General features: G+C 38.4%; 1 protein-coding gene across 2 annotated transcripts in view; it reads left to right on the top strand.

The window, feature by feature from the left end:
* LOC112118229 (BMP/retinoic acid-inducible neural-specific protein 3) overlaps positions 1-5,685 on the top strand; it is a 299,851-nt gene extending 294,166 nt beyond the window's left edge. For both annotated transcript variants that reach the window (XM_024216458.2, XM_024216460.2), the window contains one exon: positions 4,569-5,685. In XM_024216458.2, coding sequence (XP_024072226.1) covers positions 4,569-5,685 — 1,117 coding nt within the window. The remainder of the gene's footprint in view (positions 1-4,568) is intronic.
* The last annotated feature ends 8,561 nt before the right edge of the window (positions 5,686-14,246 follow it).

Here is a 14,246-nt window from a genome sequence, read left to right as displayed (position 1 = left end):
TCTTTAGAAGGATGAAGACCTAAGTGCTGATGTTTGTTGTTTGGGCTGCATGTTAATGTATAGATAATTCTTTGAAATATCAAAGAAACAAAATATTAAAGTGATATAACTGTATCGTAAGGTGTTAAAGGAATGCTATCAGGTACAATTAATTAATTTTTTAAATCAAATTCCATTAGATTATTAACAACGATATCACTTTTGAAATCTTCACCTAACATTATTTATTAAGTTAGCTTGCCTTTTGCTTTTTTGTTATTGTGGACAATGAAAACAGGGTAGTGATTTCCCTTTTGTTTATTGTCAATGAGACAATTCCTGCTCATCTCATTCACTCAAGCAGTCTCGTTCACTGCAGTGTAATTACTTCTATTAGGAAGGTAAACAGGAGATGACCCACCATCTATTCCATTAGAAGTATTACATTGCTCACACAGGTGCAACTCTTCACAGTACAGATAAGCACATAAGACAAACAAATGCTAAACAAAAAGGTTCGGTTGTTAAAAGAAAATATATTGTTTGGTATATAGATAGTTTCATACAAGCACATCTCTTGGTCATCATATATTTTGTAAAATACCCTTTTAAAATTTCAGATCAATTCTGAGCCACCAATTTTTGTTTGTTTGTTTATTTGTTGACAGCATGAGGAATGCAGAAATGATAGATGATTTATATAAAATGATGGCTATCTCTGAGGTGATTTTAAATTAATATTAGCTCTTTGGAATTAGGATTCCACTCTGTTTTGCATGCATTTATTTTAAGAAATTAGGTGATTAAAGGAAACAGAAGAGGAAAAGATTAAAGATTCATGAGAATTTTCTGACACAAATACACACGACTCAAAGCTCCATCTTTTCTTCCTTTTTTCAGTAAAACAATATTCAAAGTTTCAGTTTCAAATTTTTTATTAACATAGATTACCGCTCCAATTATCAGAAACTGGTGACTGAAATTAGGCTACTAAATCAATACTTAGATGTCCAAAAGAATTGAACAGCATGATGATTTATGTGAATAAAATAAGCCAAATTTGGCCTCTATTGCTGATGCCCTAAAACAGAAAAAGGAATCTTTACAATAATTCTGCAAATAACTATCCTGACACTGGGCTTCAAATCCATGTCTGGATAATGGAGTTTCTCTTGTGCAAGAAGCAGCTTTGTGTTCACATATTCTTATTTATGAACAAAACTTTTCAAAGATACTGAACTTTCGTGGGGAACTGATAATGAGGGATGTGCTCCTAAAATTCACATTTGTAAATCAAATCAGCCCCCATCAGGGTAAGTTCTTAAACGCGATACTGTAATTGTATAGGTCCAGCTGTTACCAACAGGGCAGGCCTAATTTTTAAAGACTATTTAAAAGTAAATGGCATAGTCCAAAGATTTAAAGGGGGGGTGGGGGAAGCTCTGGAGTGCCATGTCCTCTAGCTTGTTCCTTTTGGAAATCTGATTATGATATTTCTCAGACAGGCCCAAGCCATAAAGCTCTAGGAATAGGCAGTAGTGAGGGACCATTGAGATGGGACTTTCAATCCTTCAGACAAGGACAGAATTTTATTAAGAAGATTTATTTCAGTAATGTGGCATCATTAATATAAATTACTATGTATATTCGTACACCATTGTTTCCAGTGTAGTTAATGTATAGTAGTAATGCAAGCAACTCTTTTAGCTTTCACTAAAGATACATAGAGGAAGTGCCTTCCAAAGATAGGAACAAAATAGGCAATAATTGGAGCACTATGTATTCTGTGATTCCATATCCATGGAATTTTCCACAGGAAATTTGCCCCCATCCCGCACCTCCCTTTGGTGAAGAATAGTATTTCCAAATCTTGGCTTTCATTTAAACAAATGTTGTTAGCCTTCTGCTGCAGGACAAAATCCTGCACTACACGATTTGTCCAATCTAACACATAAATGTAGTAGAAATGCGAATTGAAGCCAGAAGTTGAGATTGGAATTGAAGTCCCCGTCTGTTGCCTTAAGAAGGCCATCCTTTCTCTCTACTCTAGGACCTCTCTTTAATTTGGGATACTTGAAAAAATGTATACAATTTGTTATCTCCAGTTTTAAATGTTATATGGCCCAAATATTTAAAATAAGCTCATTTGTGCCTATCAGTATAATGTCCACATGATATCTCAGTAGTTCTGTTCCAGCAGAAACTGGAAACTACAATTGAGAAGTTATAACTAGAACTGGCAGGGATTTTTTGACAGAAATTGTTTTTTGTAGAAAATGCTGATTCATCTTAACTGAAACTTAGCAGGAAACTGTCAGTTTTGAGCAATTTCTAGTTTAAAAAAAATGGAAAAAAGTTTCAAAATTCTCTAAATGTTGAAATTTAAGCTAACTATAGTAAAAAAGTTCAACATTGAAGCAAAGCATTTTGAAATTATCAAAATAAAATATTTTGATTGCTCCTTAACCAAATTATTTATGGATTTATGGATTTCTGAAAATTGTTGAGATTTATATTTTTTGTCTTAATTTGGGACAGGAGGTTTAAAAAACCCAATCTTTCCCCAATACAAGAAACCCATGTCCCACCCAGCTCTAGTTGTAAATATGTCACAAAGCTACTCGAGGCTTTTGTAATGTTTACTTTAGAAACAATAAGATAATACATACTATGAAACAGTAATAATTAGAGCTGGTTAGGAATTTTCCATTAAAATATATCTCTGTGAAAATTTCAATTTTGCCATTTTTTTCACTTTTCAGGTAAATCTAAACAAAATATTTAATTTCATATCTGGTTGAGCCAAATCAGGACATTTTGGTTTGTTAAAACAAATCAAAATATTTAGTTTTGTGTCAATTTGACAATAATCTGTGTCCACCTGAGCTGCCATAATGTCTTATGGGAGCTGTAGTTTAGGTGTCTCATGCTCCCATTTTCCTCTACAGATTGAGCTCCTTGGCTGGACTACATTTCCCATGGTGCACACAGTCTTACCTCTGATTGGACTGCCACAGTGCTTCATGATGATGCATTATGGGAGATGTTTTTTGGCTGTGTACCCAGCTCAGAGGGTAGAATGGGGACAAAAGGAACCTTAAATATAATTTTCATGAGGCACCATAGCAACACAGGCAGACACAGATTAATGATGAACTTATCCAAAACCTGAACATTTTGATTTGGTTCAATAAACCAAAATGTTTTGATTCAGGTTAACCAAATCTATAGCTTCCCTGTGGCACCACTGCAGTCCACATAGACACAGTTCAATTTTGAAGTAAGCCAAACAAAACATTTTGCCTTTCAAAATTACATTATTTTGTAACTTTCCATTCCATGCAAAGTTTAATATTTTTACTTTTTGTCTTGATTTGGACAATAACAAATGCCATAATATTGACATTTTCTGCAAGATGGAAATTCCAGTTTTTGACCAGCTTTAGTAATAACATTCTTACTTAATGTCTGCTTTCAACTAGATACAAAGCACAATGAATGCATTTTAGGCAACCATGTTTCTATTTAAAAAAAAATGTTTCTTGCACAAAGGGTTTTTATTCATGTAAAATATTGATATGCAATAAAGGACACACAAAAAGAAAAAAAGATCAAATAACAAGGGTACAGGTTAACTTGTTTTTACTGTGTTTCAGACTGACACTTTTACAAAGCCAAATTTTGAGATCGTACATGTTTACAGTGTTAATGTTTATTTTATAGTTGGGGGGGAAACAAATTATACAACATCTTTATCAACATTAGAAAAATGGAATTTGACATAGCAAAAACTAAAATGTGTTCTTCAAGCAATGCATCGATAAAACTAGCATGCACAAAAGCTGAAAAATATAAAAGCAATGCAGGTTATTTTTGCTCTGAGCCATTTCCAGATTCTGTTTCTCTTTGCAACTGTGCCTTACCAGTCCAGTCAGGGGAAAATGAAAGACATATTCACCCATGCTTAACAGTAGGAGTATAGTGCTAGAAGTGACTCAAATAATTAAGTCTGAATCCATTTTAATATTTTCTCTTACCTGTATTCCAGCTAAATGTTTGGTCTCTAAATTTCACTATCTGTAAATTACAGCAGTTCCAACCAAGAACAAGAACGTTCAAAATATCATGTAAACCTCCAAAGACTACGTAACAAAGATGAAAGATGGTACACATCCACCCACACAGATAACAACTTAACTAGCAAAATAGCACCAAAACCCCCAAATCCACCGTGAATAGAGTACTAAAGTGAAGTCAGATGCAGAAAATTAGCTACTTACTTGACAGGATTTCTTAGTAATGATGTGCAGTGAATAGAAAATATAAACCAATTGTCTTGTTATGCCACTGAGTTTATAAGGTAACATTCCTTTGTGATTTTTCATCATACTGGAAATTTATATATCCATTGATATCACTCCAGATGTCATCATCTGACATTTTAGAGATGTTTATAGTGTCTGAATTTGCTGCCAATATCAGTTTTCTTTGTCTCTTTCAAAGTGAAAAAATACAAGGTTGTATTGATTGGGTTCTGACTCCTTCTTTGTATTATTAATTATTATTGTTATTATTTTTAACTTTTACAGATCGTCAATCTATTGGTTAAACCGCATCCAGTCCTTTCTGTACTGCAATGAAAATGGTCTTCTGGGAAGCTTTTCTGAAGAGACTCATTCGTGCACCTGCCCTAATGATCAGGTCGCCTGCAATGGGTTCCTTCCCTGCATTGTGGGAGATGGCTCTGCATGTTTGACCTGTGCACCTGACAACCGCACCCGCTGTGGGAACTGTAATACTGGATACATGCTGAGCCAAGGGCTTTGCAAGCCTGAAGTGGCAGACTCCACAGAGCACTACATTGGGTTTGAGACAGATCTTCAGGACCTGGAGATGAAGTATTTATTGCAAAAAACAGACCGGAGGATTGAAGTCCATGCCATTTTCATCAGCAATGACATGCGCCTCAATAGCTGGTTCGATCCCTCCTGGCGCAAACGGATGCTCCTTACCCTTAAGAGTAACAAGTACAAGTCTAGCTTGGTCCATATGATACTGGGTATCTCTCTTCAAATTTGCCTAACAAAAAACAGCACCTTGGAACCTGTTCTAGCTGTTTACGTCAACCCTTTTGGAGGCAGCCACTCTGAAAGCTGGTTCATGCCTGTGAATGAAAACAGTTTCCCAGACTGGGAGCGGACTAAGCTGGACTTACCTCTTCAGTGTTATAACTGGACGCTGACTCTAGGCAACAAGTGGAAGACATTTTTTGAAACAGTACATATCTACTTGAGGAGTCGAATTAAGTCAAATGGTCCAAATGGCAATGAAAGCATCTACTACGAACCCCTGGAATTTATCGATCCTTCACGTAACCTAGGCTACATGAAAATCAACAACATCCAAGTGTTTGGCTACAGCATGCACTTTGACCCAGAAGCAATTCGGGACTTAATTTTGCAGCTGGACTACCCCTATACTCAGGGATCACAGGACTCAGCACTTTTGCAGCTATTAGAGATACGGGACCGTGTAAATAAACTCTCCCCGCCTGGCCAGCGTCGTCTAGACCTGTTCTCTTGCTTGCTACGTCATAGACTCAAACTATCTACCAGTGAGGTGGTGAGGATTCAATCCGCTTTGCAGGCCTTTAATGCCAAATTACCAAACACAGTGGATTATGACACAACCAAATTATGTAGTTAACCATCAATGTGAAGCACAACACAAAACCTTGAAGGAGTTTTTACAGTGCTTTTGTGGAACAGTTTATGTTTGGAAGAGTACATTTAAATTGTCTTTTCAATATCTGTCTTATATCAGTCAATACCATTGGATGGCAATTTACACACATGAACTTGCTGACAATGAATATATTATACCTGCAGTTTTGGTTTATGAATGAAATAAATACTGACACCAGTCTAGAAGACATTCTACTTTTTACAATAAATTTCATTTGTAATTTTATATGTTCCATGGCAATGCTTTTGTGCATTACATCCTCTAGAGGGAACATAAAAGGATACCAATAAAATTTTGTAGCTGAACAGTTATTAAAAAGAAATGCTGTGGGATTCTTTTTTTTTTCTCCACAAAATAAGTAATATCCTTGATATACTTTTGTGTGTGCAGTATATTAGAGGCGTGGGTGGGGAGAGTGTAGTCACAAATTATTTTTATATAAATCCTAGAAAAGCCAACAAAAATAGGAATCTTATATTATTCGTATGAGACACAAATCCAAAGGTTCATGTCAAGGCAAACTGACAGCTGTTGTTGATGACTCACTTGTCCCTGCACCTGGGAGACTTGCTAAGGGCATGACTTTTTCAAGATACTGTACCACGGCATACAGATTCCCAGAACTGTAGTATTGTCCATTTTGGCATGGACAGGATGCTAGTACTGGTGTCTTGTGGGATACAAAGTAATGAAAGGTTGCCTTGGTTACAGTATATGAGCACATGAAAGGCTAGCTATCTTACTAATATCCAGTAGTTTACAGCAGAGAAATCCCTTTCCACTGAGAACAGGTTTGGTCTCCATAATTATTTGATTTACATGATTGCTTGCATATTTATTGAAGAATATGTAGAGAAAGACCACGAAAAGAAATGTCATATTGCATGCCCCACCCTTTGCATATTATATATATATATATATATATATATATATATACACACACACACACACACATGCTATCTGTATTCTCTGTATGTGTGTATGTATGTGTCTGTGTATATATATATATATTTTTTTCTATATTTATCTAGATCCATCTCCATCTGTCTATCTGCACAGAGGATATCATGCATACAGATAGTCTCCGTGAATGCCTAAATAACTTTCTTGAGACTGCCTACTACATAGTTTCAACATAGGTGATTTTTTTCCAAGGAACCAAAAAGATGTTTGCCTGTGATAGAATCATGCCTCCTACTTCATGGCTGTGCAGGGTTCTCTTGTAGTGCAGGGATTTGGAACCAAATAAGCATGTTTTTTTCCTGTAAATGTATCTAACAACCTGGCTAAAATCTAGTTTAATTAGGAGAAAGTATATTTGATTACCCTGTTACTTTGTAAATTACTGTTACAGGTGTGCGTGCATTCAGTGAAGGTCAGAATCAGAACCTTGGGCTGTTTTACACATTCTTTGGGGGGGGAAATGTAAAATGGCAAAGGAGCATTAGGTCTTTAGTTAAACCCCAAGGCAAGGAATTTTAGAATTAAGGAAAAGATAGTCCATTATCAGAGGGCTTTCAAATTCAACTCTGATGTAACCACAATGATATCACTGGAGTTACAGCACGGTTTCAATTAGACAAGCAAATCTAAGATATTACAAAAACTTGAGCACATTGCCAACCAGTAGGGAAAACGACATTAATAAAACGTGGACAAGCTGCCATCTTTCAAACCCATATAACCCAGTTGTCTCAAAAAGGGTATCCCCAAATAATAAAAAGGGCTTAATTTCACCATTGATAGTGATTAAAAATATATCTTTTATCTGACAACAGTGAAGAATGATTTCTGCTCAACAAGAAAGCTTTACTATATCCTGCAGCAATGTAATAAGAATGTTTTGTGGGGTTGTGGCCTGTCAGAGGGAATTTGTTTATTAATATGTTATATACCCCACAATACATCAATTAATTAGCCTGAGGTGATCATACACAGTATACTGTGATGCAAGTGGGTTTAGCCCTAATGATTTTAATTGAGTTGCACCTACTTTTGCCAACACCAAATTTGTCTCATTGGTGTTAGGTAGAAATGTTGAGAGCGTCTATGAAATGAAAACATAATTACATAAGAAAAATACTGGTGTACATGCAAGTACAGAAAGGAAAAAAATGACCGATTGATATATAATAGAAATATTCCGATGCACCAGTTCATTTACATAGCAGTTTCAGTCAAAATCACTAGGCTGTGGTCCTGGCTTAGTTTTTAGCTGAGGCATAGTAGCACAAACATCTCAATGTTTTGTTAAACACGAACAAAGAAAAGCTATGTCTCAGTCACTGGCTCACTCTTGGTATTGGTAAGACATTTCTCATTCTGGACTCTCATTCCTCTCCTCCACATGTGTGGCAGATTTTCTCAACCTTTCCTCCTATTTTTTCCTGGCAAGTGTAATAAAGGAAGGGGTTTGGCCAATTTGATCCCTATTTTATTGTAATTACACCATATAGTTCATTCTGTGTCCCTTTTATACAAGGTAAGAAAAATGAACTAAAAGCAAACATCCCTTTTATGATGTATTAAGTAAACAAAAGGAAGAAGTTAGGGCTAAAATGCATGAAAATTAGAAATCATAGAAACCATTCACTATTAAAGATCCCTCTCTCTAAGGAAAAGTCCCCTATTCCATTCTAAATGTTCTGAGTATGATTTTTTCCCCCAGACATAGCAATGCTTGCTTAAAAAACAAACAAACAAAACCCTAATTTTCTCATTATTTCACGTTTATATAGTCCTGACAGCAACTTTTGGTTGACTTAACCCAGAGAAAAGGGGGTTGTACTATTCAATAACAATTTTAACTAATTTTTATTCAGGCTAGGATTTAATACTACCCCCAGACCAGCTGGATCTGGGTTCTTCAGGCCTAAAGTGAAACCTAGTCACTAAGTAAAACACTTTTCTTGATTATAGGCAAAATCCTTCCTTTCAGGGACTAACCTCTTGGCAATCTGACCCCCAGAGCATTAAACTGGTAATTTAAAAGTGATTCACTCTAAAGTTTCTCTTCTCACCAACTCCCATGTTAAAACCTGAGAACATCTATTTTGATTATGTATAAATTTGCAAAGCAAATTCATAATGAATGTATAGTTTGAATAAAATGAAACAGATCGGTGAAAAGCAAGTGAATGAAGAATGCAAAGGAAATGGAACTTTCCATACCAAATCAGGGAGTAACATCTTTGGATGGTTTCCTTTCACAATCAGTACAATTAAATCTGTTAGTGTCTTGCATACACAAAAGAGTTTAAATCCTACAGGCAGATGCATAAAAAATTTCCTAATATTACTTTTCTAGGGAAGCAGTTCCCAGATTTGCCACAGGGAACTTTTGGGAATGGGAAGCAGGTGGTCTCTGAAGTAAAAAATTAACAGGGAGGTGGTTCACAATACAATATCATTATTAAGAGATGGACCTCTCTCTGAAAAGATTTGGGAACCACTGTCACGCATAATCTCAGCAATCCCATGAATATATCAGGAACTGTTTTTGAAATACCAATGAAGTCCTTTAAAAAACAAAAACAATTTTTTTGTAGTTCCATTATAATATAGAAATCAATTCTGGTAGAAACTCTCTATTGTGTGGGGACAGGCTGCTTTCATGTTTTGGCAGTTTTGTGTAAGTGCAACCTAAAGGGAAATTCCTTTTGTTGAATGTCACATTGGGAGTATGTGGGGGTAGGGGAGGAAGGAGCCGTATCTTACTTTTGATGTACCTGTTTGCAATTCTGGTCCCTCAAGGCACAGCTGACACCATTAAATATGTTTTTAAAGTCACATTTGAAAGAGAGACAGATCACCTAGTGTAAAAAGCTAGGCATAGTTCATTTTTCTGCTTTTTATACTGTACACCATCACCTGATTTGCCAAAGGGAGGCTGCCAATGAAAATAAATGAGAGTGCAGCTCTTATTTACAAAACTAAGGAGAGACATTTTTAAATCCCAAGCAACAAGTGCAGGTGGGAAGCCCCTACCAAATCATTTTCTAACTTTTCTAAACTGACTGACGTGCTGAAGCTCCGCCACAGGATATAGAGATGGCTAGACTCTAGGATAAAATATAACCTTACAGAGATCCTATGCCCAAACAAAAAAAAGGGAGGAATAACAATTTAGATTCCCAATCCAATAGGAAATATTGTCATAGGACACAACCCTATGTAACAGCAGCACAGCATGTTCTTATGGAAGAAATGAGCCATCATTATAGATGTACACAAACACTTCTGCTCAGTCCTTGTGGATTCTCTTCCCCCTAATGTTGCAGCTCAAGCAGAGCTTTCAAAAACTAATGTCCCTGACTCTTTGCTGTAATGCCCTGCACTCCCCAGCTCACCTGCCTCTGTTGTTATATTTGCCATTATAAAAAAATAGAGAAAGACAAGGACACAATAGTAGCACATGCAACAGATGCATGCCAACAGAGGCAAACCTACAAGTGACTATAGATGTAATAATCAAACTGATAATGGTAACCTATGACTCTTTCAACAGATACAGGGAGCTGCTTACTCCCATAGAGTTCCTATAAGACCTCCTTTCCAAGTTAGGAGATGCATTCTCAGACATTAGTCCAACCAAGGGGAGCCCAATTAAAGTCCAGAATGTTCTGTTGTGAGAGTAGAATCCCACATTGACTTGAGAAGTGAGGGGTGCGAGCAAATTGCAGCAGCCAGTCTGGGAATGCTAGCTAGGCTTGCCAATACAAACCATCATTAGATGGAAGTTAGCCATCCAGTTCAAGAGTGTTCCTTTTGATTCTGTTCAATAAACATGAGTGGACCCTGTACCCAGATAACATGGTGATGGTCAAGGTTTAAATGCCTAGAATGGAATAGAATGGACCACTACTAGTGCTGTGTGTGTTTCAGATCATATTGTCATTAGTGACACAGAGATCAGACTTGAGATTAGGAACAACTTCATAAATGCCTTTTCCAGTAATATTTTTAGAAGATTTAAGTACGATTTCGCAAAAGGAAAAAAGATAACATGAATTGCTATTTTTCTTTCTGAACAATATAGCTCCCACTCTTTTCCCTTTTAATCTTTTTATTGCATGTTTTATTTTTAAATTGGATTTTGTAGGGTTATATGTGACTTCAGAAAGCCGTTGAATAATGGTTTAAAAATTCTGGTGCTGAAGTAAGGTGGAGTACAGTGTTTTAAATACCAATCCAACAAGCTCTGTAGAGTTATGTTAGGTCTTTGAAATCTTATTGGGTTATGAAAAATATTTCTTTTAATGTTTTTGAAACATTTGTTATGTGACTGGATTTTCTCAGCTAGTGATGAATGAATTTGGGGAAAAAATATTCACAACCACATTCACAATTTTTAATGGGATTTGACCCGATTATGTTTAGGGCTCTTTTTATTTCTTTTAACACAAACAATCATGTAATTGGACTGTGTTTGCATAAATGTTTGGGGGAGTGTGATGGGGTGTACATACCCCACACTGGGCAACAAGGATTTAAGGGATTATTTTGGTCAGCCAGCTTGGCTCTGCCACACCTGCAGCAAATGCTTCATCTGCTGGCAGAATTAAAAGGCAGGGAATTAGCTCATTTGGGTGGCAGAGCTGGAGGTAAGTAGACCTGCAGCTCCAGCAGCACAGTGGGAAGTCAAAAGGCTCTGACATAGCTGCCCAAACAGGCTCTGCCTGAAGGAAGGGAGGACCCACCCCAGAGACAACCGGAGATGGAAGTATCCTGTGGACCCTGAATGTTGATAACCCTCTCTTACTTATTTTGGTGTGGACTTCCCCAACAGGGGTAGGCTGTGGACTAAACTGACCAAGGGGGATGAGAGGAAAAGCCCAAGGAGGACAGCCTTAAGCAGTCCTTGGTTGCCAGATCACTGGTAGCCCAAAGGGCCCTGAGTTGGAGCCTGGTGAAATGGGAGGGCCCGGGATCCCCTTTCCACAACCTCTAGGCCATGCTCCCCAACCAGCCCCAGAGTGAGGATCATTCTGGAGGAGCTTTTACCACATAGATAGGATCATTTATATATAAAAGGCATATCCGGGTGTGAATACACATACTTTATTCATCATTGAAATGCTGACCCAGCCACCCAGCATACACTGGCTGGGAGTGTGTCAGGAGGCAGGGAAGGATGAGAGGAATGGGAAGGCCAGGAGAGGAGAGGGGTGTGGAAGGAAAAGTGCTAGAGAGGCAGAATGGTCTCTTGCACATGACACTGCACATGTTCTAACCTCACAGCATGGAGCAAGGTGTCCACAATGCAGACAGAAGAGGTAAAGAATCATCATCCTGTCAGCTTCCCTCCAGAATCACTTCTACACATGACACATTGATGCTTACATGGTCCTGAGGTCAAATGGTCAGCCACTGAGGTGACATCAAAGAGCTGCCAACAGAGAACCATTAGCTCTGTCTTTAGAGAGAAATGGAGGGGTCAGCTAACAGCAGCTCCCTTTAAGAAGTAAGGATGACAGCCACAGAAGCAGCAAAGTAGATAAATGTAGGCAGTTGCAATATGGCAATGGAGAGATCCTTTCTGCGGTTTCATTTGACAAGCAGATGGCAGAAACCAGGATTGTGGCTCACGATGGGGAAATCACTCTGATGAATGGGGCTGTGCCCTGGATAGTGTGATAGAGGGCTCCTGCCAAGAGACTGGGAGGTTCTTCAGGGGCAACAGGAACACAGCAGGAGATGCTTGTGCAAGGCTTTAAGCAACTGTAAGAGGGCCAGCACCTATTTTTCTAGCTGCAGCAGGGGACCAAGTGCATCAATAAAAAATAATAAATTATAATACCTAGCTTTCCTACAGTGCATTTCATCAGTAGCTTTCCAAGCGCTTTACAAAGGAGATCAGTATGATTATCCCCATTTTACTGATGGGGAATCTGAGGCATGAAGTGGAGAAGTGAGTCACCCAGCAGGCCTATGGCAAAGCCAGTTATAGAACCCAAATTTCCTGAATCATAGTCTAATGCTCTATCTACTCAACTATGCTGCCTCCCCTTTAACAGTCTTTTATCATTTCTGGCTGGACTGAATGATACCACAGAGATGAAGAATACTCTGAATCCACATGCTGCTGAGGTGGGGCATACTAATACTGCTGCTCTCTGGGAAGTTGGATTGAACACAGTTGCTTCTTCTAATGAAAATTAGCAACAGGCTACATCCCCCGCTGCTGGGGCTGGGACAGGTTACTGCCACTTCTCCTGCTCTCAATTGCTTGAATGTGTGTCTGTGTTTTACTGCACCAAATTGATGCAAAACAGAGCTGACTGACAGTTATGATCCTCACAAAGGCCATCACCGGATTGCATGACATATATGACTAAATCTTTATACACACACTGAGGCCCATAAATTAAATTAGAGATCTCTGCCAGCAGCAGAATTTCCTTGAGGCCTCATATATTCAGGGTGTCACTCAAACATTAGCACACAAACACAGGGCTAGATTGTGCCTCGTCCTAACATAGCTGTAGCGAAAAGGGAAATTAAACTATTGTGTGACTTCATGAGGGCTTCCAGGACGCTGTCTTCTGGCACCTGGAGGAACACAGTATTGATGCTCTTCACTCTGGGAGCAAGGGGGAAGGAGGAGCCATGCTTCTATTTCCTCCCTTCCTCACAACACCTGATTGCAGTTGGTTTGTATATGTGGGGGAAGGATGTTGTACCCCATAAAGGATATTGCCTACTGTTCCTCCTTCAATGCAACATTATCCCTGGGAAGACCTGTACCTGTTAGGTATGTTTCTGAGACCATGGCCCACAAGGCTTTCCCTGGAAGTGTCTCCATCCATTGCACATTGCTTCATGGCACAACTTAACCCAAATTGCCAATGTGCTAAATGGAAATAGTGCTAAATAAAGTTGGTGATACTAGTGGAGGATGAGGTGGTGACAACGATGCTGTTAATCCCTGAGACTCAGCTACACTAATGATTGCATCTCTATCCATGATATGCCAACAGAGACAAACTCTTCTTCATAAAGCCCAGGACAAAATATTAGAGAGCCAGAGCTAAAATGGTTATGGTCAAGGGGGTTTAGCTATGGAAAGAGCTTCCTCAAATGAGATCAGACTAATCCAAAGTACTGTAAGACTGCTTTGCTGCAAGAACCTCCTTTTTAAGAAAGTTTGTCCATCACAATCAGATTGATGTGAGAAGGGGAAGGGAAGAAGAGGAGAAGAAGAAATATAAAACTGTAGATGCATATTCCTGTACCAGGGAAGGGAGTAGAGCACAAGAGTCTGAGGTCCAACAGTGATCTCAACATGCATATCTAACTAACTTTGGAAGCATATCTACACTTATGGCAGCATGCAGAGTTCAAGCCCTACATGTGTAGCGACTCACTGCAGTGAAAGGCAGGCTGTGTCCACACTTGTCTCAGAAGTATGTAGCTATATGCCATAGCAAAAGGCTTTGGAAGCAGGGAGGCAGTGGGAAAAGGCTCTAGCAGCTCCCCACGACCAGAACCTTTCACTGCGAAAAGGAAAGGCTCTGGCGGGA

This window comes from Terrapene carolina, unplaced genomic scaffold (assembly GCF_002925995.2).
Source record: "Terrapene carolina triunguis isolate 2854851 unplaced genomic scaffold, T_m_triunguis-2.0 Scaffold210, whole genome shotgun sequence".
In the NCBI taxonomy this organism is placed as follows: Eukaryota; Metazoa; Chordata; order Testudines; family Emydidae; genus Terrapene; species Terrapene triunguis.
The sequence above is the reverse complement of the archived record's forward strand: the minus strand, read 5'-3'. Positions and strand labels throughout refer to the sequence as shown.